Source organism: Uloborus diversus, chromosome 5 (genome assembly GCF_026930045.1).
Source record: "Uloborus diversus isolate 005 chromosome 5, Udiv.v.3.1, whole genome shotgun sequence".
NCBI lineage: Eukaryota > Metazoa > Arthropoda > Arachnida > Araneae > Uloboridae > Uloborus > Uloborus diversus.
This window is the reverse complement of record NC_072735.1, coordinates 7,776,582-7,802,661: the sequence shown is the minus strand read 5'-3', so window position 1 is coordinate 7,802,661 and position 26,080 is coordinate 7,776,582. Positions and strand designations below refer to the sequence as shown.

Here is a 26,080-nt window from a genome sequence, read left to right as displayed (position 1 = left end):
ACCTCAGAAATGATGAAACGATCAAAAAAATTTTTATTGCTTATTTCAAAACTAAAAACTATTCTGAACACAGGGGAAAAGTTTCATTGCTTTAGTTCAAATATTTAAAAAGTTATGAGTGGTTTTAGGCCATGCTCGCGCTATGTGTTCTTATGCAAAAGAAAAACTTTAAATTGCTTTTTCTCGATGATGGTATTTTTGTGTTTTCATGTCACTAGAATCCCTAAGGATTTTTTTCTATTAAAGATACAGCTTTAAAGTAATACTTTTTGCAATTGGGATAACATATTTGACAAAACTGTGCATTGGATAAGCATTTTATAAATTACTCAAATATTTAGAGCATGTTAAACCTTTAAAAACCATTAAAAAAAACTTTGATTTTTTTATATAAATAACCACAGAAAATTTTCGAATAAACTCATAAGCAAATGAATGCACAGATTTTTAGAGATGATTATAGTGATCAGTTCAGCAAGAAAATTTTTTTAATTAGTGCAAAAATAAAAAAGCCTTAAAAATTTCAAAAAATTGAAATTTTCTTCAATTTTTTGAATTTTTAAAAAGAGTACGCAATATTTTTAAATTTTGAAAATAAATTATTGATTAAGAAATAAGTATGCATGTTATGGTTTCAAAGAAATATAAAATTTACTTAAATTTAAAAAAAAAATGTTTGAAAGGTACTGTGACCCCCTAAAATGATACTATATTATGGTATTGTCACTAAATTACAATATTAGTACCTGATTGAATGAGCTTCTTCCAAAGTATACTAGGTGAAGGGAATCCAACAGATGCGCAATCCATCCACACCCTTTGTCCCAATACCACAGAAGTATTTTTTGGCTCAACCGTCCATTGCGGAGGAACTAAAACGAGACAAGAAATGCAATAACTGCACTGTTAAATATATTTTTATAGGTAATATTGATAGACAAACCGTTCTCTATATAAATCAGGGTTGCCACGCCACAGGAAAACCTGAAGAAACAGGGAAAGTACAGGAAATTCAAAAATCAACAAAAAAAAAAAAAAAAAAAAAACAGTGAAAAACCAGGGAATTTTGAAAAATTCTTTAAAAACCTGGAAAATCCAGGGAATTTATATGTTTTTTTTAGTTGAAGTTGTAAAAATCACTGCCCTAATATATAAAATACCAAATAATAATATATTTTTCTTAATCATAAATAAAATAAAAAAGGTTAATTTTAGTTTTTTATTTTTTAATTTTTTTAAAGTAAATATTAAAAGTTCTATCATGAAAGCAAAAATTATAAATTTTTTTATTTGACACGAGTGTTGAACTTTGTGCTAACTTAATTTAGAGAGCATGAAATTTTTGATCAATATTTCTTGTTCCTTTTTACTTTCACATTTTTTCTCTTATAAAGTCGCAGTAATAGATGGTGAAGAGGGGTATTTTTTCTTTGAAAAAAAACGTTTAATAAATTCAATCGCGAGGCTATTATTTCAGTTAAAATAAATTCGCCTTTAGTCCTGATATATTAATTTATTTGTCCCCCCCCCCCCACCCCCTCCCCCACCCACTGAGATGAACTGTCAATATATTTATGTTCTTTTTAAAACATCAGGGTTCGCTTGTTTATAATGTTGCAGATTCATACAGGGAAAACACAGGGAATTTTCCCGCTAGAATGGAGTGGCAATCCTGTAAATAACCCGCCAGCTCATTCCATCGGAGGACTGCAGTTTCGTGCTTATTAGCACTCATCAGCCCGGAATAGGAAGTGACTGACCTGGAGGTGGAAAACCTCCAGCTCAGGAATGACTTTGCTGGCGGTGCATTTTTGTAATTATGCCTTAGCCCTGGCTATAGGGCTTAACTTACTGAAAAAAAAGTTCTCTAGTTTGATATATTGCGCTAAATAAGCATTAAAATGGGGTTGTTTCCTTCAGTCAAAAGTAGTTCTTTTTGTCACTGAAATTGGTAGAAAAAGCAAAAAAAAAAAAAAAAACATGGACCCAGAAAAACTTTTATTTTCCAAACAGTTATTTTTTTATTAACGTTTTAATATATCCGATTTTTCAAACAAGGCGTGGTCTTGATGACGTCACAAATGATGCTCTTTGGCGCATCTTTCTATCGCGTTTCCACGTTATGATAATCAAGAAGCGAATTAAAATTGCGCTCTACGCTTGCTATCAAACCTATCGTTGCCAATACGCGTGAGTAAAGATGCGAATTAAATATTTTGTTCTGTGAATGGCAACATTGAATATCGTTTCATCATTTGTGATGTCATCGGCAGAAGCGTAAATAATGAAGGCTCAACGATTTAAGTAATTTTTTAAAAATATTAAACTTAGACAATTTTTTTAAAAAAATGGTCCGATCCTACGTTTTTAAGTATTGCTCTTTCAGAAAAAAATACTTTTAAAATTTTGGAAACGACCCCGTTACTTGATTGTGTAAATGATATCTTTCACTATACTTGTTAGGCGGAAAATGAGTGTCTGATTCTTTAATATGAAAAAAAGTTTACAATGTAATGACGTATGAGTATTTTTTCTTATTCTATGGCTTCCTGCCGTCTGTTTCGCCAATTCAGGTGCTACTTTATCATCCTCAAGTTTATACTGATTTTTATTGTTTTCTAGATGATATAATAATTCAAAACTTAGATACTAAACTGTGTAGACTTATTTAAAATTTATAGTTATAAGTTACTTTTGATGCTAAATTGTACCGGAACTTTACTTGTTCAAATATAATAAATTAATTTATATTTAATTGATGTACATGCGATATTTATTTTTATCAAATATGTTTCAAATATCTTAACACATGTCTTAAATTTAATATCTAATTTTTATAGTTATTTGTTTGATAAAACAAATCCGTATGACGTACCGATAATTCAGTAAGTTACCGCCCTATAGCAAGAGCTAAGGCAGAAATACATGAAATACACCGCCAGCTCAGTCAATTCCAGCCGAGGACTGCAGTTTCGTGCTTATTAGCACTCATCAGCCCGGCATAGGAGTGACTGAGCTGGAGGTGGAAAAAATCTTCTGGCGGTGTATTTCATGTATTACCGATAATGTTTCAATCAAATATTTAAAAAAAAAACATAACAATAAGCTAACAATATCTAATATACCATATTTAAATGTACAAAACCTCTTCACATAATCTGTCTGATAAAATATGAGTAATATGGTTTCAAACAAGACCACATTTTAAGAAAAAAAGAGATAAACTCATGCGCTCATAATTCTAGCATTTAGCAGTTTCCAAAACAAAATGATTCCGAATTCAATTTCTGAAAATAATTTACTGAAAAACAAGCAAACAAACCAAAAAAATGGTGCATAAGAAACAAAACAAATTGCAAAATAATTTACCATTCACTATTAGTTGCATTGTCCTGTTCGTTGAAGCTGCGACGTTTGCAACTATGCAAGAATACTGGCCTCTGTCACTGGACACTACTTTCTTGAAAGTAACAATGGACGTGTCTTCAAACGTTTGAACTGTGGTATCCCCATGAGCAAGGAACGTGTGGCCATTTTTCAACCAGCTGAAGCGCATCGGCGGATCGCCTTCAACAACCACACACATCAACTTCGTACGAGCTTCTTCGTTGACTGTGATGCTTTCGCGAAAGTAGTGGGGGTCTATCACAGGAGGTACTGGAACATCACAAAATATAAAATCTATTTAATTTTTATACTATTAAAAGTAGTGAGGGTCTATCACAGGAGGTACTGAAACATCACAAGATATTAAATCTATTTAATTTTTACACTATTAAAAGTAGTGAGGGTCTATCACAAGAAGTACTGAATCATCACAAAATATAAAATCTATTTAATTTTTATACTATTAAAAGTAGTGAGGGTCTATCACAGGAGGTACTGAATCATCACAAGATATTAAATCTATTTAAGTTTTACACTATTAAAAGTAGTGAGGGTCTATCACAAGAGGTACTGAAACATCACAAAATATAAAATCTATTTAATTTTTATACTATTAAAAGTAGTGAGGGTCTATCACAGGAGGTACTGAAACATCACAAAATATAAAATCTATTTCATTTTTACACTATTAAAAGTAGTGAGGGTCTATCGCAGGAGGTACTGAAACATCACAAAATATAAACACTCATGTAACTGTGGAGTACATTAACTACAGTAAAACTCCAATTATCCGATCACCTATTGTCCGGTTCACTTTCAGAATTCCAGAAAAAAAAATGAGATGGAAACGCACTGCGATTTCTAAAATAGCGATTGTCTCTATGGTGCTGTCAACATGTGCTATAAACTAGTCAAACAGTTTAGTTTGACTGATGATGTTCAACAAGCGAGGACTTTCCATTAAAGTACGGTACGTAAATATTCTACGGCACTTTTAAGTACACTTAACGGTACAAAAAGTTATCCTTTCATTTGTTTTTATCAAATTATTAGTTTTATCAATTATTAGTTATTATCAAACGTTAACAGAATGTATTAAACAAAAATGAAATTCCGTCTCCTTTAAACATAACTTTCGCGTAATATCGAAACAGTGTAGTAATAATTGCAGAATTGGTACCCTGTAATATCGAAACCGTGTAATAATAATAGCAATTTGATACCGTGCGATATCGAAACCGTGTAATAATAATCGCAAATTTGGTACCGTGTAATATCGAAACCGTGTAGTAATAATCACAACTTTGGTACCGAGTAATATCGAGACCGTGTAATAATAATCGCAAATTTGGTACCGTGTAATATCGAAACCGTGTAATAATAATCGCAAATTTGTACCGTGTAATATCGAAACCGTGTTGTACAAGTACCGTGTTTTACGAGTGACGCCTGTATGTGATCTACACTTTAATTTAGTTAGTAAAACGGACAGGATTAGATGTGTTTTGTTACTTAAAACTTCTCCCATAACAGCTTAAAAAAAAGCTAACATATTTAAATGAAATACATTTACTCAATTAATTTGATACTCATACATGTTATCTCTCCATGTGCGTGTTGATTTCTATTTTTCGTAGGTATATTTCTTTTAAAAGGTTACGGTTTGATACAGACACAAAAAAAAAAAAAAAATAAAATACTCAAATTTCCATTTAAAATTTGTATCTCAAACGTAAGCGCACGTTTGTCTTTGATAGATGATTGTTGCCAAAACTTTGACAGAGAGATAAAAGTGAAATATCATTTTAGACGCGTGGGAGAACAAAAAGATTCATGAATCGAAATATTCTCCGTTTTTGTTCATTTACTTTATTTTTCTTATTATACTTTACACTTCCATTGCTCGTTGTCAAAGCTTTCTTTAAGCTTTACCATTCTTTTGTCTTCCAAGTAAATTTGTTGTCTTCAGCATTTCCCAATTGCTGTTTGTGGAAAAATACTTGAAGCGAACTGTGTGCAATGATGCAATCAAACATATCAACAGTGGATATGAGCGTATTTAATTTTCAAACCAAAAAGAAAAACATTGCATTTGTATGCATGTGTAAGGTATTTCTCGGAATAAGTGTTTGAAATTATACCTATAGTCTTGATTTCATTTATTGTTTTAAAATTGCCTCATGATCTAACAAAATAATAATAATAGTAATAATAATATTCCTTCTAAAAATTGTTTTATATAGGTACAAAAAATATTTTCAAAAAATTTTGTCATTACGAACGGGATGTGTGAGAGATACACCACGAATAATTGTTTAAGATGTACTATGTACGTTTTACGGTTTAAATTTGTGCATGGAACCAACACACACGCATAAGTACTTAAAATATATGTTCGTATATCCAGGGTGCCCTGAAAAAGACTGACTGTTTTCAAAAATTTATAACAGGAAAACGGTAAATGATAAAAAAAAATTCTTCCGGAAAATGCATGTGGTGGGCTGTAATTTTTTTTATCCCTGACTTCCAAATATTAGTTGAAATTTTTCCAATAGATGGCGCTGCAGATAGTAAGTGCGTAAATCCAAAGAAAAGATTGAAAATTACATCATAATTTTTCAAAAATAATGAACAAAAGAACAAAACAATATTTTCAAACACTCGTTGGCAGTAATCCCATGTCGCAATCGGAGGAAAAATCGATGAATTTCAATTCTTCTTCTTTGACTTACAGACTTACTATGTGCAGCGGCATCTGTTGAAACATTTTTGAACTAAAATTTAGAACTCTGAGGGAAAAAATTTAGCGTCTATCACATGAATTTTCTGCTAGAATTTGTTTTTTATCTTTAACCGTTCTCTTGTTATAAATTTTTGAAAACAGTCAGTCTTTTTTAGGACACCAGGTATCATACAAATGAGGGGGGAGGGTCGAATGCGTCGTTATGTTGTGTCTCGTACATTATGCATATTTTGCATGTATTTCAATTGAAAGGTTGGTACAGTATACGTAGAATGCCGTTATTCAGGGGAAAATGTATTTGAGGGGGGGGGGGAGAATTCAACTGGGATAAAATTGGGGCAAAAAAAGTTGTCTTTTCTTTTTTTAAAGCAAAAATAAAAAATAAAAAACCAAAAACGATTTTTTCTAAAAAAATGTTTTTGTTACCTCACTTGTGGCTTAGGTATCCTTGGCATCTTTCTAATCCTTATAAAGTTATATTTTACATATTTATTATTATTCAATAATTCTAGCGCACTATTCTCAGTATGTTTCATTTACCGTTACCCAATTTGAATGAAAGAAAATAAAATTATTAGAGGATTCTCTGTGAGAAAATCCTTTTTTTAAACAATAATCATGAAGCAGAAGGAAAAAAAAACTTTATGTAATAATTTCCATTGCTTTTTTAGGAAGAGAGATTTTAAGAGTATATTTAACTTGATTTTGTTTTAACGATGTAGGCAATCTTTGCTTAAACCCGTTTTGAACAGAACTGATTAAGCATACATTTACCTCTTATCGTTAACAATTATTTCTGTAATTAGTTTTTAAAATAGCGTTTTGAAAAAAAAAGAAAGAAATAGACTAAATGCTAAGATTTACACAGAATTACTCTACAAAATCATTAACTCAGCTTCTTCAAATAATAATAATAATAATAATAATAATAATAATAATAATAATAATAATAATAATAATAATAATAATAATAATAATAGTAATAATAATAATAATAATAATAATAATAATAATAATAATAATAATAATAATAATAATAATAATAATTATAATATTAAATTTATTTCGTTTTTATTTCCGTACTGGCATTCACTGACATTTCAATAGTCTCTTTTTCTGTGACAGAAAAAAAAATTAGTTATTCGTCGGTAAAAAACTATACCAGAAGTTTAACAAAATATAGATAAAGCCCCGGTTTATAAGGAAAAAAAAACGCTCAATGGAAGTGATATACTCCGCACTTAAGCGAACTAACTTGATTGCAGTATAGCATAACCAACCTCACCCCTCCATTCACTAGCGTTGTAACAGAAAGCATTTTTCATCAACCGCTTTATTTCCGTCCGCTCTTAAAACTACATAGACATTTTATATTCTCCTGGCTTTAAAGTCAGAGCTTCATGCATTGCATTTTGTTGAGGAGAATACTGTATTTAATGAACAAATATTTATTCACAAAGGTTTTTTAAAAAGAAATTCGGGAGGAATTCAAATAATATGCTTAATTAAGAGAAAAAAAATAAGAACTAAAAGAAAAAAAAAAATAGCCCATCAATTTTAATCTAGCTGTTTTCAAATTGTATTGTAAAAAAGGCGAAAATACAAAACGCACATTGTTACTATGTTAAGATATGAGCTGAACATAAACGATGTCACACTTTTTCCCATCATATTTGATCCCCTCCTCTTTTGTCACAGAGTGTCACACGCAATATTACCCCCCCCCCCCCTTTGTCATGTGTCACGCTATATTACATAAACTTATCAAGTGCTACGCATAACCTTACTTTTTTCGTTTTCACATGTGTCGGTATCTCTACATAGTATAAAATGAAGTGTCCAAAAAGCGTCTGCTTGTTTGAACTCGCAAAACTCGAGAACTACCCGGCCGATTTTGCTGAAATTTTCACAATTTGTTCCTTTAAGTCCTGAGAAGGTTTGCAGACCAGTTCGAAAAAAATTCGATGAATACACTGTTATAACCAGAGGTGCCAGCTGGGTGCGATTTTCTGCCGTAGGGTGCAAAGACGGAGCCACAGGGTGCCCAGAGGCTAGGAAATATTGTTCCGATATCTTTTAGCACCTCAGTGGATGAAAGAAGATAATGAAGGGCCATCAGCTCACGCAGTAGCCAATAGCGACTCTTTTCCTCCGCAAAGGTGCCTCGCTCGCACATGCGCTGTGCACTCCGGCATAAGTTCAATTCAGATACTTTAATGGCGGACGACGATGCTGCAACGTAGTTGTTGGTACTTTAAATTTTCACATTGAATAGACAATTATATTGGATTAAAATTCCACATTTCTGGGACAAACCTTCAAAACCTTGCGTAAGTTCAGGCATTTAATCATGGTATAACATTTAAGGCTTTCCAATAGGTTTTTAGTGTTTTCAGAGTTGTGTTTCAACAAAGTAAACTGAGTTCTGCTTATTGTTTACAGTTAAACGTTTTAACATAGTGATGTACGGCTTTTTTTATCACGTGTACTAATATATGGTGTTCATTGCTTGTCACGTCTGCGGTCTCACGGATTTTCCCCAAAATTGTTTATTGTTAGCAATACGAAATAATTAATAAGTAACCGGGATGAAAATTCAATGATGTAACTAACTGCTACAGCAGATAGACTAAATGTCTTTATCTTCTCAATAAAATATCTGCGTAGACGTAGCAAAGAAAAAAAAAAGCTTTGAAAAGAAATCTCTCTGTCTGTTTCATGCCATGACTCATTACGTGAAAATATTTCGTTGGTGTTATTTCAAAAACCGAATGCAGTGTCTAGACGCGTTTATTTTTTTTCTCTCTCTCTAATTTCTGTTTCCACTGCTTTTCATTATGTAGGATGCTAAAAATTTGTTTTGATTTTTAATGTCATAAAAGTTTCTATTTAACAAAGAAAAAAAGTGCTTTTTTAGATTACTTATGTTCAAATAGGATATTCAAATGTCGAATTATATATTACGTATCAATATGTTACTCTTGATTAAAATATTTTGAACGCCTGCATTTTATGAAACGATTTGATTTTTCCGTGATTGTAATATAACTGAATATTTTTGGCTGTGCTTGTAAATTATCCATAAATGCCTACACTCTTATTTTTTAGTATCATGCTATAGTAAATGTCAATATCATTTAAAACTACTGAGCAATCCAAGGGTTTTTATGAGAGTTAGAACTCAGATAGAGGAATTGAAGTCATGAACACTTCTATATTATGTTGAAAAGTCTGAAATGTGATCAAATGCCTTAAATGACAAGTTTTAATCCAAAATGAATTCAATGTGAAAAAAGTACCAAGACTTTGTCTATCATAAACCCAAACAATAAATAGAACACAATAATATTCAAAAACGCATACAATAGGGGGGAGGGGTAAGAGGATCTACTGTAGAAATCAGTGAGGTTGCCATTTTTCTCTCCGAAGGTTCCTTCTTTTCCCCCTTGCTGCCTGTCTTTTAAAAGGTGCCCATTTTTCGCCCTAGTAAGAGGTGCCATTCTGGCTCCGTATTGGGTGTCGCTGGTGAACAAGCGTTTCACCCCTGAAAGGTGCCAAACGCAACCTGTAGTTTTAACAGTGTAGTTCTTTTTTTATTCCAATTTAGGCCCAATTTTCACATAAATTCCCGAATATGGGGGTTAAAAATTACTCGCCATTAGCAATATTATATATCGTTGGAAAGGGAAGAATTTTCCGCGTTCTACGCAATTTGTTCCAACGCTCTAACTTAATTGCGGCGGGAGTCATTTACGTTTTTAGCTCGAATTTTTTTAGGCTTAGCTGAAATTTAGGAATTACTTTCTTCATTAAATTTATCAATAAAAAGTGAATGAATTGTCCTACAGTTTTCGTTTTGACACCATTGTAAAGAGCTACCTTTTTTACTCCAGATCTAACTCGACCTATGGTCGGAAGTTTAATTCTCTATCTCCATTAGAAAAAAAGTTACAAGCGAATTAAATGAAGTTCAAAAATCTGTTCTCTATTCAAGTTTTTAACCATTTTATTTTGCGTTTTCACCGTAGTGCTTTTTGAATCCATTGTTTCTATCTTTCTCATTTTCAATTCTAAAACTTATTTTATTTTGTGTTTCCATGGTTACGCTTTTTAAATCCATCTTTCTCATTTTATTTTAATTTCTTAAAAGTATTTTAATATCTGTCGTCATTGTTTGGAGTTGAAATTTAGCATGATGATTTTTTTTTTTCTTTTTTTATGCCTGATTGTTGAATATACGTCACTTGATACAATTTTTGTTTTCAAAATAGACCGGGCAAAGCCGGGCAACGCAGCTAGTAATACATAAACGAAAATATTTAAAACGTGCGATGTCACAATTCTTACTAATCCCTCCATCCCCTTTGTCACAAACTGCTACAATGTCGCAACGAGTAGAGAGGGGGTGACAGAAAGTGTGACCTCATACATTTTTTCTTCTTCATGGAATACATAAAAATCACCTTTTTTTTCACAAGTTTAGATTGGAACTGTCTATAAATTAAGTCATACTTTTTTCCATCATATTTGATCCTCTCGTCTTTTGTCACAGAGTGTCACACGCAACATTACTCATCCCCTTGTCATAAATCACGCTTTATTACATAAACCAAGTGTTAAAAAATGAGTGATGTCACACTTCTTGTTACCTCCCCCCCCCCTTGTCACAAACTGCCATTATGTCGCAACCTCCTTCTCCTCCTTCCAACCTCAAAACGTGAAATCATTTGTAGTCGATAACAAGGTAAGGGGCTGTCCAAAAATTATGTCACGCTTTGAGGGGAGTTCGTGAAATTGTGACAATTTGTGACAGGAGGCGTAAATGATATCAAGTGTGGCATCACGCATGTTTTGTAAGAATATGTTAATGAAAAATAGCGTGAAATCTGACAAAGGCGGGTATGGTGAAGTGTGACTCTTGTGACACATTAACTGAACTTTATTTAAATGAACTTACCAACAACAGATACAAAGGTCTTTCCCGTAGCCGTCAGACCTTCGGTGCTTTTCACAGTACAGCTGTACTCTCCTCTGTCTGATATCCTTTGTACTTCTTGTATTGTGATGGTTCCTCCGTGATTTATTTTCTGTCTGTGATTCAGTGGCAGGAGAACACCATCTGCGAAGCGCAAAACACGGTGTTTGCAAATTATTAATTAATGAAGTTCAATGCTAGCTGAAGAATAGTAAAGCATGACTACGGACAGATGGCGGATGAATTTGAAGCTAAAATATCATTATTATGAAATCATTTGTAATAGGTTGGGATTATTTTGTGATTGATAGTATCAACGAGAAAGCGTATTTTTACTTTCTTCTATATCTAATATATAGAAAAAAGTATTGGATTCGTGCAAATTTTCAAATTTCGAATTTTGACGGATTCGAACGTTTTGAGGTGTGCTGAGTCCATTTCGACTATTTTTGGAAAATGTCTGTTTGTCTGTCTGTGTGTGTATGTGTGTGTATGTGTGTGCGTGTATGTGTGTGTGTATGTGTGTGTGTGTGTCCGTGTGTCACGTCTGTGTGTGTCCGTGTGTCACGTCTGTGCGTGACCAGTTTTTTGTGACCGCTCTACATCAAAAACTACCGCATGAAATCGAACGAAATTTGGTACACATATGTGCCCCTATGTGAACTTGTGCCCATTGGTTTTTGGCGCGAATTTCTCCAAGGGGGGTGGAGTAATGGCACGTTTTTTGAGTTACGCGTGATTGCTATTCCTCAGGAAGTAACTGGCGAAATTAAACAAAATTTGGTCCATCTGTTGCCATTAACAGGAACAGATGCTGATCAATTTCGGTGTCAATAACTCAAACGGGGGTTGAGCTATAGAACGTTTTTTGTCGTCAATTGTGACTTCTGTATCTCAAGAAATAATGAACGGAATGAAAGAAAGATTTATCGGTGAGTAGCCCTTGGTGGGTATAAGAACTGATTTTATTTTGGTGTCAACAGCTAAAAAGGGGGTAGCGCAATCGCCCGTTCTTTTTTTCCATTGTGAGTGCCCTATCCCAAGAAGTAATGCTACGTTCTGGTTGAAATTTGGAACATATGTGAATTCATATGTAAACAAGCTTTGGTTCAATTTTGACGCCAATTGCTCCAAGAGGTGTTTATTTATTTATTTATTTATTTTGCGAATAAAAATAGCTTTATTAATGCAACAATAAGAAATATAAATCGTAATAGATTGTCGCCTGCATATTTCTCGTGATTTTAATTGTATGGAAATGATCGGAAATATTATTTCAATGATTTAAAATTTTTAACTGTTGCCATCTTATGTTTGTTAACAAATAAAATATTTGTAATTAATTCAAGCAAGGTTTTTAAAATAACTTTCAATTTTCGCTCTTTGCTTTGTTTTTAGCAATAATTCAGACATTGGGATGGTCGTCAAGTTTTTGCATGTGTAATTTTGGTTTTCTTGGGAATATTGCTTCCTCGTCAAGCATGCGGAGGGATCAGAAAAAAAAGAAGAAAAATATAGAAGAAAGTTTCGTGATGGTCACAACATACTAGTTCTTCTCGGCGCTTTCTGGCTGATTCTACCAATTACAAATGACACAAATGATGTTCCCACTTTAAGGGCATCTACATTCTCTCCGTGATCAAGCTTTATTTCAAAATAAACAGTGATATGATAAATTCAACTTTCTTAAATTGATTTCATTTCCAATCAAGCATGTTTTTTTTTATTTAATTTTTTCTGAATATATTTTATAATAAAACAATTTAATGCATATTGTTAAAGAATTTAATGTTTAAAGTTAGCTAGTACTGCAGCTGGAAAATTGAAGGTTATTCGTAACACAAATAATGCTTTCGTTAACTCAGTACATAATTTATATTTCAAATGTAGATTTGTAATTGAAAAAAGTATATTTTTGCGGCAAATGTATGAGTATCAGTATACAGTCACTTAAGAGAATTATATTATCTGTATTTAACGTCTGAATAATTGTAAGCCAACTTTATTATTTTATCATTATTTATGCTCACTCATAAAAAAATCTATTAAAAGTTATAAATAAAACTTGTAACATTTTTAAAAATGATGTTACTTACAGTGATGAAGTGACGCAGAAATTACAAATAATGAAAGTGAAGTTTAATTTCGTTTCACAAACAATTTTTGTTTTACAATCATTTTTTTAAACGAAACTGTGCGATAGTTTTTAAGGGCATTCTTTAGTTTGCAGTAGCGGTTGCGCCATGATCTATGCCTAAAAGAGTGGTGATTAATTCATTGTTACTAGACCACCTATGTAAGGTAATAGTGCAATTTTAGAAGCATTTCCTATAAAAAGATGCACCCCTTAAAATTCCTTTTAACTTGAACTTAAGATGTTTACTACAAGTCCTTTTAAAGAACTGTCCACCTCTGGCAAGTTGAGCTTCGCTGTTCGACCGATGAAACGATTCTATTTGTTGAAATAGGGGTAAGGAAAACGGCTTAAGAACTTGCGGATTAGTTTGCAGTGTTATTGCCTATTTGGCGAACAATATAATTCAGGTAAGAAGTAGCAAGGGGTTCAGGATTTTCTCGCCAATAGAAGGGTTGTAATGGTAGCCCAACTCTGCACCTAACAATTTGCTTCTTATTGATTGTTTTCCCTTGAAAGAAATAGACTTGCTGAAGGCCATAGCTCAACTTCTCGGAGCTGGACAGTACCATACGAGCAATAAAATATAGGTAAAGAATTTGAATACAGATAGAAAAAAAAAGTCTTTTTTACATTAAAAAAATGAATGAAACGAACAGGAAAAACCTTTGTTATGAGTATTAAAAAAAACACACCAGTAAAGTAAAAAAAAAAAAAGACTGCTGATGTTTTTCCTTTGTTAGGTAAGAGATAAAATTTCAGCCCTTCAAAGTAATATCATTATCAACTAACTGTGAGCCTAGATCTTGTTTCTCCAGTTTAAAAATTGGAGGCTAACGTCAGTTACACCACAGTTAAACTACTGGCATTCTTACCTTAAGAGAAAAATGCTTAAAAGTGAATATAGTGAAAAAACTATGATTGAAATTTAAATTTATTGCTGATATGTTTCTTGATTATTACCTGTTGACAAGTTGCACCCCCAGTTGAACTAGCATAAGTCTGGAATTTGGAGACTAAAAGCATATAATTCAACAAAAAGTGCTTAAAAGATTCAAAATTTTAGATTTTTAATTTTTTTTTAAAGAATAGAATAGTTATTTTTACGCAAAATGCAGCTTTTCACTGTATTGTTGTAACACTATTGTTGTAACAATTCAAGAAAAAAAAGCTTATTTTTTATCCTCTGATATTCTTTATTTTCCGCGTGTGAAAAATATATCATTCCTCGTACACGTACTTTTCGTACATATTCTTTTCCGTTTCAAATTACTTTATGGTATACATGTCAAGAAAAAAAAAATCGCTCTTTCTAAATGCATTTAAGACTAAAATGCACGTTTTTGGACATGCTATTGCGCTAAAAGCTACAAAAGTGCCTTTCTTTTGCTGAAAACGAACAAGAATTATTAACATAGCATGTAAAGAGGTGAAATTTATGAAATTCTTATGAAACGAAAATTTTACGAAATTAAGAAAGAGTCAGGAGTCGGTGTGATTTTTAGGCAATGGAAGGGGGGGGGGGAGTCAAAGCCAGGAGTAGAAGGCTTTAAGATGCCAAGAATCAGAGTAGATCCTTTTTTCTCAGAGTCCATAATTCTAAAGCGCTGCGGAAATACAGTAGGAGTGGAAGGTATTTTGGGCAAATGAATCGGAGATAGTAAAAATTTTGGAGTCAACCATTTTTCCTACAGCTCCGTAACTCTTGTTATAATACAATTCTAATTTTTATTTCGTAATGGATATATGTAATTTTAACGTAATTGATCTCTTTGCCAGAGATATTTTGCCAATAAGTAGGTTAAAGTTTAAATTATGGAACTTCTCCGTTGCAATTGTATTATAATAACATTTTTTTTTATTTACGGGGGGGGGGGAGCTTTTACATCAGCTCTACACTGTAAAAACGATTCAGAAACGTTCCTGAAAAATAATAGGTAGCTGATGTGCCCAATTTCAACCAGTAACATATCTCACAAAAACCAGGAACTTTTTCCGATAAAAGTCAGTACATTACCAGAAATACTGGGAAATCTTCCCTGTTAAAGTCAGTAGTGAATCTTCTAGAAAAATTGAATAGGTTTAATGTATTTGGTTAGAACCTTCCTGGTTTACCAAGAAAACTCCAGAAGCATTAGCTCAACCATGGCCAAAGCTCAGCGAATAATTGCAAGCAAGAATCAAACAAATTCATTGCCTGCAATTCCTGTTTCGCAAAGCTGCAGCTATCCAGTGAATTATTTGCTCCCATAGGGAGCTTAGTCAATCCAGACGAGCCGTAACTAAACTAAAACCGATACACTAAATAAACACGCTCAGTCAACCTTTAAACTGGTAGCAAAAAACCATTTTTCACACCAGTGAAAAGTCTGCATTCGTGCAACTTTTAGCAATTCAGGAATATTTTTTGCGAAGATACTTGATTTTACGAGGAAATAGGTGAAACCCTCCGAAATCCAGAAACGTTCCGCGGAAATAACCAGTAACGTTTCGGAATGTCTTTATAGTGTATATTAAAACATTATTCTATGATTTGAAAACTTTCTTTATTACACCCAATTCAATTTATTAGTCATCATCTCTTACTTTTGTACCAGCGAATTCCTTTAATCGGATATCCTCCGTAAGGACATCGTATCACAAGATCCTCTCCATTTATCGCAGTGATGTTCACCATTTCACGAACAAAGGCCGGCCCATAGATGTTCAGCCGAGCTTCATGGAACGTGCTGCCGACGTCATTGTCCGCTTGGCACCTGTATTCTCCCCCATCTTCCACTCGGGCCTCGCTGATGTTGAGGATGCCTGTCACGTGACCGAGGTCCCCGATCCGATCCACCGCAGCCACTCGAGGGCCTTGTTGAAGTGGGATATCGTCTAGGAACCAAGTGATGCGGGGGAGGGGATTCCCAGTCGTGACGCACTTCAAAGAGATCATGTCGCCCTGGTGAGCAGTGTGTTCTGGAAAGGCCGATATCAGGGTGGGTGCTACATCTGTGGGACATAAAAGCAAACAAGTTGCATTGTGTTGAGGATTATTATACAGTGTAATAAGGCAAGCAATGCCAAATGCAACAATCCTTTTGATGCGACGGAAGTGAAAATAACTTTGACAAAAATTAAAAATTTATTCAATTTGCCAGAAAGCAAAAGAAAAATATATTGTTCATGAATATACATTTCTACTCATAAATGCTTTGTATTTAAAAATTTCTTTAATTTTCTCATTCAAACTTAGTATTATAAAGTGACTATTATTAGTATCGTTATTATAAAGTTATTATAAATATTATTATTATGTTCATTATTAATTTATTATTGATAATTATTATTCTTATTTTTTCGACATGCAGCAATGTTTTCAGAAATTTCCTGGTATTTGCTTTTATTCTTTAAACAAAATTTTACTATAACTTAATGTATTTTCCTGTTCATCAATGGTTTTTTAGCCGTCACTCACGGTAACAGTTTTTTTTTTTTGGAATAATACATTCAATATAATGTATGTTATTTCTATGTATGTGTTCAGTAAAATTTTAAGATTTATTTAAATGCCATTTATAAAGACACTGTGGATTATCGAAATACGAAACTTCTTCAACAAAATAAAATCTATTTTTACGTTAAGGTTTTGAAAAAAAAAAAAAAAAAAAACATATTTGCAAATAAAGTGTCTTGTATATTTTACCTGATGTCAGCAGAGTTAAATATTTAAATGTTCACTTTAAAAAAATATTTTTTCCCGCCATTTGGAATTGTCATCAACAAAAAAAAATCTGTATATAGGACAATAATCTGTCTCCATGCTACTGACATGTTTAAATTAAATTGAGATTATAAGCCATTTTAAAAACTTATTATAGAAGCTATTTTTCACTATATTATTTCAAATTTGATGTACTCATTTAGTATCTTTTTTTTTAAATATACCGTAGGTTCGTCACACCAATCTTTATGCATTACCTATTTCCCAGGAGAAACTTGTTTTATTTATTCATTTATTTAACTTATTTTTTATTTTAAACTTTTCGTTGTTGATAAAAATGAAACATGGATGTACTAACCAGTTGTTAAAGTATGAAATTGCTTTAAAAGTTATATATAGGGACTAACTTAAATTATTTTTTTAACGTTGTAATTTATTCTTAAAAAAATTTATCGGATTAAAAAATCTTTAAATTCTTTGAAACAAAGAATGGAAATTTTTTACTCTCAAATATGATTCTAATACATCAAAAATGAAAACTTTATACCAGTCATTGCTGATGTGGGCATTCATGTTTATGATATTTCACCGTGCAAATAACGACTGTGTTTTAAACTGAAAAGTAAGCATTTGATTTTCCAAATAAAAAATAGTACCAAATTTATCACATCTGAATTTGAAAAAATAAATAAATAAAAAATAGTAACAAATTTATCATATCTGAATTTGAAAAAATAAATAAATAAATAATAGTAACAAATTTATCATATCTGAATTTGAAAAAATAAATAAATAAATAAATAAAAAATAATAACAAATTTATCATATCTGAATTTGAAAGAAAAAAATAAATAAAAAATAGTAACAAATTTATCATATCTGAATTCGAAAAAAATAAAAATAAAAAATAGTAACAAATTTATCATATCTGAATTTGAAAAAAAAATAAATAAAAAATAGCAACAAATTGATCATATCTGAATTTGAAAGAAAAAAATAAAAAACCTGACAAAATATTTTTAATGTTTAAGGTTAAAAACTCTCCGCCATTTTGAAAATAACCCACCTGCAAGACATTCAAAACTCAAGAAATCCACTACATAAATAATTTGAAGTGTACCATCGCTGATGCACTATTGTTAGGCCTAAATAATTGTTGCAAAAAATTATCTTTGTATCCAGCCCCTTCTCCCCCTTTTTTTTCCATGCACATATATTTTCAAAAAATACCTGATATTTTCAATTCTGCAGTTCCTTGCGCTCCGTCAAAATCATTGAACACAAAACATTGATACGTTCCTCTATCGTCTCTTCGTACGGACGTTATGTGCAAGACGTCTCTCGACAAAAGTCTGACGCGGCTGGAAGAGGATATTGGTCGCTGGTCCTTCTTCCAAGAGATTGTATGAACTGGATAACCTGTCACATTGCAGTTAAACGTTGCTTCTTGACCTATGTTGAGGACTTGACGAGCGGGCCTTATGGTAACACTTAATGGAGCTGAAATCAGAAATATTCAGAGATTACTGAGGCATCAATATATGAGCCTTTTTTACTTCCTTTAACAAAAAAGGAAATATTGTATTCGCGAAAACATTTTCACTCAAAAGTCGACCTTAATTTCCATTTTACTCACTCCCGAATGAATATTGAGGTTTTTTTTTTCGACTCGACTACACGTGGATAAGTGCCTAAGAATATAATAAACACGCGAAATATCCATAATGACGATTCCCGAGTTAATTACAACAAATTTTCCCGTGACGTCTGTATGAACGTATGTATGTATGCGCATATCTGCGGATGTGCGTATACGCAGATGTGCGTATATACGGATGTGCGTATGTGCGGATGTGCGTATGTATATCGCATAACTCAAGAACGGTAAGTCCTAGAGAGTTGAAATTTAGACTCCTAATGGATTCTAGTAGTGCACCTACTCTTTTGGTAGCATTCGGGTGTTTCTAAAGGGTTCTTTTGTCCCTTTTGGGAGGTAAATCATTGTTAATTTTGATGTAAATTCAAGTGGTGTTATAACTTGGCGGACACTCCGCGATATGTCGCCAGTCTTTAGGTTCCCAAGTTTTGTCGCCAACTTGGCGACAAATTTGGCGATGTTTTTTTTTTTAATCTGTTTCAATTTGGCCACTGTTGGTGATATTCAGAGAGTAAACTATTGAATCACAGTAAAATTGCCAGTAATGGGGAAATGACATTAAATTGGAGTAAAAGGAAGTCATGTGATGCACACATCAGCTCGTTTTTTTCAGAGTTGCCATAAAACGTATTTTTGGTAAAGTCATGTATCGTTCAAAATTATTATTATTCATTTTTATACACTAGGTAACGACACGAAAGATTAAATTTCAGGCCACATTTTTATCACTAGACTAACATCGTGTAGATAGTATGCATAATATGTATTCATAAAAATCAGCGAAGCAAACAAAAATGTAAAATTAAAAGAAGGAAAGAAAAATAAAGGAAAACAAAAACAGAAAACTGAGGCTTTAGTAGGTGCAGGACCAGTATTAAAGCGTACATTAACTATGGTGTTTCCTATAAGCAATATTCTAGTTTAAACAAATGATAATTCAATTATTTCAAAGCATGTTCTTAGAATAAGGTGTCTGAGAACAAATTTGGAAATAGACAAAATAACAGATCAATTTAATACCAATGGGCACATTTTTTTCTAGTGCATTTGCCAATCTATTTTTACACTTTTGTGAATCTATTTTTTTTAATAAACAACAGTATAGAAGCATTTAGATACATTGATGACATTATCATTTTTAACAACAATGATTTTCATAATTTACATAAAGAAATTTACCCAAAAGGACTACTGCTGAAACAAACAAATAAGGATGAATTAGTTAATTCCCTTGATCTCAATATTCAACTAAATAATAAAGATCCCAGTATAGCTTTGTATGATAAACGTCAGGATATTGATTTTAAAGTGTATTCTTTAATTCATTTTCACACTTGTGTCAGTAGAAAAGTGTTCAAAAATATAATTATTTCACAAACTATTAGATACAAAAAATGTGCAATAATAAAACAAATCTGAAAACGGCGATTCAAATTTTAACTGAAACCCTAACTGAGAACCAATACCCGGAGCATCTTATGAAACATTTCGTTTGCAAGCTTGTGGAGCATTAGCGGTAGGTCAATTTTTATGTTTCATGAATTTGATTGTTATACGTTCTTTCTTTTGATATTGAGTTCAATTGCGATCGTCAAACCAAAAGCTGACAATATCAACGATTAAAAAATCCACAAGTACATGTTAATGCTATGTCAATTTCTAAGAATACTGGGGAGAAAATCTTTAAAAAAAAAATGAATTTCGGCAATTTCGAAATGTACCTGTGACAATTAAAACGCTTTCAATTCTTCTTTCTCCTATGCTGTTTCTTACAATGCACTGGTATTTTCCACCGTCACTGAACTGAACTTTCTTAATGTTGAGCGTTCCTTGATTAACCCAGATCCTTCCATCTTCTTCTATGTGCTGTAATACTCCAGACGTGTCCTTCATCCACCTACGTTTTTAAAAAAATCACAAGAAAAATGAATACATATTTTATTTATATTGGAAAACATGGAGGTTCAGTTATGCCAAATATCCACTGACTTTGTCAATTGCTGCTTATTCAGCGTTGATTAATTGTTAAAAAAAATGTTAATAAAAATGTATCATAACATAAAATAATGTAAGAATGCAAGAGAAAAAGAAAATCCATGAATTGCATACGAAAGATTGAATTAGAAATAAACATGCATAATGGGGTCGTTTCCAAAATTTCAAAAGTATTTTCTTCTGAAGGAGCATGCTTAAAAACATAGGATCTGACCATTTTTTAAATAATTTGTGTAAGTTTAATAGTTTTTAAAGAAATACTTAAATCGGTGCGCTTTCATTGTTTATGTCCTCTGCCGATGACATCACAAATGATGAAATGTCATTCAGTGTTGCCATTCACGGTCCAAAATATTCAATTCGTATCTTTACTCACTTGTATTGGCAACGATACGGTTGATAGCAAGCGAAGAGCGCAATATTTAATTCGCTTCTTGATAATCATAACGTGGAAACGAGGGAGAAAGATGCACCAAATTGCATCATTTGTGACGTCATCAAGACGCCTTGTTTTCAAAATCGGAAATTTAAAAAAAATATGTATATAAAAAAAAATAACTGTTGGGAAAATAAAAGTATTTTCTGGGTCCATGTTTTTTTTTTTTACTCATTCTATCAATTTCAGTGACTAAAAGTAGTACTTTTGACTGAAGGAAACCACCCCATTGCACATTGCGAACACGTTTTTTTTAAACAAAAATTCATAGGTTCATACATATTTAGCAGATATAGAACCAGGGGTATTCACAGAAATTTCGGTGCCCGTCACAAATGACTTTTACGGACCCCAATCCACATCCCAACTACAAGTCCCCTACGTTCCTACTATATTTCACCCCTCCTTTTTAAAAACTCGGATTCCCTTCATTCTCCGTTCCGGGCCAACAGGTGTCTTGACTCCCCCCCCCCCCCCGTGCACTTCCCTGTTTCGAACACACATACAAAGCTATCCCCACCCCTTAATGAAGGACTGTTTTGTGAAAACGAACCAATCGCGTTAAATTTTCATGGATACTTGTATTTTTCTCAGCATTTTTATCTTTCAGTCGCAGCGCAAATATTCACAAGGGCATATTACAGTAGACTCTTCAATATATGGAAAAAAAAATAGGAAAAAGAGAACCGTGCTCAACAGAAACTTATTTTTAGCATTTTTAATTTATTTCAGCTATCTACGGAGTTCTTAATCGCCTGCTAAATGCAAGTGACCTTAGCATTTAATTTGCTAATGACAATCGTTATAGCTATTTCAACTGCTTAAGAATTAATTTTATGTTTGATACTTTTTTCCGAACATTCTAATGGTCTATAAAGGTGGAACGTGAAAGAAATTCCTCGTTGTCTGTGATAAATTATTCCATCAAAGTTGATTAGGGAGCAAAAAAAAAAAAAAAAAAAAAAAAAAAAAAAAAAAAAAATATATATATATATATATATATATATATATATATATATATATATATATATATATATATATATATAACATTTAACAGTGTCAAAGTTTTTAACTATTATTATGGTTATTTTAAAAAATGAACTCATCATAGTAAGTTAAACAATATAAGAGTAGTGGGAGGGGTGTTTTAACATCTTATATGTATGGTAAGTTACGGTGAAATACATTTTTATTTCTTTTGGACATTCATTTTTACTTCCTTTTATAAAAAAAAAAAGGAAGTATTGTATTCGCGAAAAAATATTCACTCTAAATTCGGCATTAATTTTCATTTTGCTCACCCCCGAGTTAATGTTGAGTTTTTTTTATTCTTTTTTTTTCAACCCGACCACACGCAGATAAGTGTCCAAGAACGTATAAAAACTCAAAATAGCCATTTTGACATTACCCGAGTTAAATACAACGACTTTTCTCGTGACGTCCGTATGAACGTATGTATGTATGTGCATTTATGCGGATGTGCGTATGTAAAGAACGGTATGTCCTAGAAAGTTGAAATTTGGTTCGTAGACTCCTAGTGGGGTCTAGTTGTGCACCTCTCTTTTTGGTTGCATTCGGGTGTTTCTAAAGGGCTCTTCCGCTCCTTTTGTGGGGAAATCATTGTTAATTTCGATTTATACTCAAGTGATGTTAGAATTTGGCGGACACTTGGCGATATATCGCCAGTTTTTTGGTCGCCAAGTTTTGTCGCCAACTTGGTGGCAAATTTGGCGATTTTTTTTATTTTTTAAATTTGGTTTTAATTTGGCCACTGGTGGTGATATTTTGAGAGTAAACTATTGAATCGCATTAAAATTGCCAATAATGGGAAAATGTCATTATAATTGGAGTAAAAGGAAGTCGTGTGATGCACACATCAGCTCGTTAACCATGACATTATACAGAGTTTTTCTCCCAAAAATGAAGCAAAAATTACGTACGTTCTATTTATTTATTTATTTATTAAATATTTAAAACGTATCTTTAGTCTGAAATACTTCATACTATTCAATTGTCTGTCTTACAATTCAATCCAATAACAATAAATTGACCAAGTCGTTTCAACGATACATGCGATTTAAAAGCCTCATTCATATTTATGACAGCTCGTATACAACTACATTCAATCTCCGCCATTTTATAATGTTTTCTCCTTCAGAATTCCTCTTTCTTCTTGGCTTTGGGTACTTTCGTTCACACTAAATCAAATTACAGCTTTTTTGGGTCACAGCTACAAATAAGTGTTATTCTCCCCTTGAGAAAAATGTAGTTTAAAGTATTATTTATTTCAACCGGTGTTGCCAGGGAAAGATAAGGCCCAACTTCACCTTTTTTGGCTCATGCAATAAAGATTCTTTTATTTGCTCGAATTTTCCCTTTCTTAAATTTCAAGGGATTCTTTGTTGCATCATAACACTTTGGGGGAAAGATATGTCTATGTTGTTAAAAAGTTACGATGTACATTCAGACTAAAAAAAAAAAATATTTTTTTTTGCTGCTATGCACTCTTAAAAATTCAAGAAGATTTTCTTGTAATTGTTACTGTAAAATGGCGGACTTAACGCATCGCTGATTTTTACGGTAATTTATACCGGAAAAATAAGCGATCCCGGATCCAATTGGTTGCTGTGGTCTACCGAGGAAACCGTAAAATTTTACAGTAACATTTTATTTTTACGGTAATGGTTACTGGCAACATGGATGCCAGTAACAATTACCGTAATTTTTCCGGAAAATTTTAACAGTGTGGGCATTAAAAACAATATTTTCTTTTTTTCGAGTTGCCTTGCACGTAGAAACGTCACTATTTCGGTGAAACTTTTCGGTATTTCACAGATTTCAATTAACTTCCTGTGAAAATCAAGACATTTTTATCAAAAAGTTTTCAAAATCTATAAGTTTTACGAATGCAGGATGGGGTCGTTTCCAAAATTTTAAAAGTATTTTTTTTTCTGAAAGAGCATGCTTAAAAACATAGGATCTGACCACTTCTTAATTTTTTTTTAAAAGTTTAATATTTAAAAAAAATTACTTAAATCGTTGCGCTTTTCATTGTTTACACTACTGTCATGTGACATCACAAATGATGAAATGCTATTCAATGTTGCCATTCACAGAACAAAATGTTTAATTTGCATCTTTACTCACGTGTATTGGCAACGATATGGTTGATAACAAACGTAGAGCGCAATTTTAATTCCCTGCTTGATTATCATAACGTGGAAACGTAGTAGAAAGATGCGCCATGCATCATTTGTGACGTCATAAAACCACGCCTTGTTTGAAAAATCGGACATGTAAAAAAATTAATTAAAAAAAAAATTCTGGTTCCATGTAATTTTTTTTTGCTCATTCTATCCATTTGAATGACTAAAAGTAGTACTTTTGACTGAAGGAAACCACCCCATTATCACTGTTTTGCAAAATAGTTTTAGCTACTAGTTTAACGATTAACTGAGCGTATTTATTAAGTGTATCGACTTCAGTTCGATTATGGCCCGCCCAGATTGACAAAGCTCCCAGAGAGAGCGAATAAGCCACTGAGTTTGGTAGCTTTGCAAAAATTGCCTGGTAAATCAGAAAAATGCCAAGCTCTTATTTAAAACCTATCTACATGAGGTTTTTCTGAAGGTTCCAGGGACATGATTGGCTTTAACTAGAGATATTTCTGAATTCTACAGAAATATTTCAAGATGATTTGAGGATGGTTACTGAAACTTCAGCTGAAAACGTTCCTTTTTTTTTTTTCAAGATTTGTTACTGGCACAAATTTGACACGTTAACTGCCCATTAACTTTCAAGAAACGTTTTACGTCTTTTAGATATTTTTTCGTCCATTTTGTCTTTATCCTTTATCTTCACTTTGTTTAAATGTTTTTATCGGCTGCACCTTTTAATACTGAAACTTGAAGTTTTACGCTTTCTTCTTCAAAATATGCTCGTATTTACTATATTCTTTAATAAAAAATAAATAGCATATAATAAAATACCGTTTGGAGCAGTATAGCCCTCAAGGGCTCTTGCGCCATAAAAATCAAATCAACCAACCAACCATCTAAATTCTTTCTACATCGTATATTCAGATGTATTAACGTCACTTCCTTAATTTTGATATTTTTTCCATTGATCTAATGTTCTCTTATAAAATCGTACATAAATATATGATAGAAATTGCTTCTCAGATGTATATTCCTAAAGTAAAATATCATGAGGCAGCGGGAAGCGACTACTCTGAAAGTTTCCATGGGGAGGTTGGGGTAGAGGGGGGAAGGGGGGTTGTTTTATGATTTTTTTTTTAAATTAAAGGATGAAAAAGGCAAATTTAGGCCCTTGCATGTGTGTTCATACATATAATTTTGCTGCTTTAAGAGGAGGAGGGGTTTGACCTCACTAACCCCTCCCCTCCTCCACTAGTTTTACTCACTTTTATTACGGTAGTATCGAACTTCAAGCCAAGGTAAGTATTATGGATACTTTTCCAGATTCTTCTAACGATTGTCAATGTAAGAATGATGAAATTACAATACTTCAACTAATTTACGCATTAAATTTTAATGTTGACAAATTGAAAAGCTTTAGCTAGAAGTAATAATCAACCTTTTTATAACTTTGTTGTTTGGGAATTTTCGCTGATAGCATTGCAGTTACCATACTGATTTCTGTATTATTACTTTAAAATTAAGAAATAGAACACTTTTTTTTTTCAATTTAAAAATAAATTTGTAATTGATTTCTTTGTTCAACAAAAAAGGAAATATTTACGCAGATATTTTCTTTCAAATAAAAATTGCTCACAGTTTTATGCTACTTATTCAATTTTAGAAAGAATACAACAATCTATGTTCAAATAGACAAAAAAAAAAAGTTTCTTCCTTTAAGCCTACTTTTCTCATCATTAATATACATTATGTCTTTTGCCATTTTCATATTCAAGATACTTTTGAAAGTACTAAGAGGCTTACTACGCTTCTCCACTGAAACGCCCCCCCCTCCACGCTTTTCCTTACGAAAAAATGCTGTTTTTGCTTGAGTGTACATTATAAGCCGC

The 26,080-nt window shown here is 32.4% G+C and overlaps 1 protein-coding gene across 1 annotated transcript in view; it reads right to left on the bottom strand.

The window, feature by feature from the left end:
- LOC129222426 (cell adhesion molecule DSCAM-like) overlaps positions 1-26,080 on the bottom strand; it is a 133,980-nt gene that overhangs the window by 50,249 nt on the left and 57,651 nt on the right. Inside the window, exons 9-11 of the mRNA XM_054856938.1 lie at positions 11,088-11,249; positions 3,370-3,657; positions 747-872 (exon numbers count right to left, since the gene is read on the bottom strand). Of these exons, the coding sequence (XP_054712913.1) occupies positions 747-872; positions 3,370-3,657; positions 11,088-11,249 (576 nt within the window). The remainder of the gene's footprint in view (positions 1-746; positions 873-3,369; positions 3,658-11,087; positions 11,250-26,080) is intronic.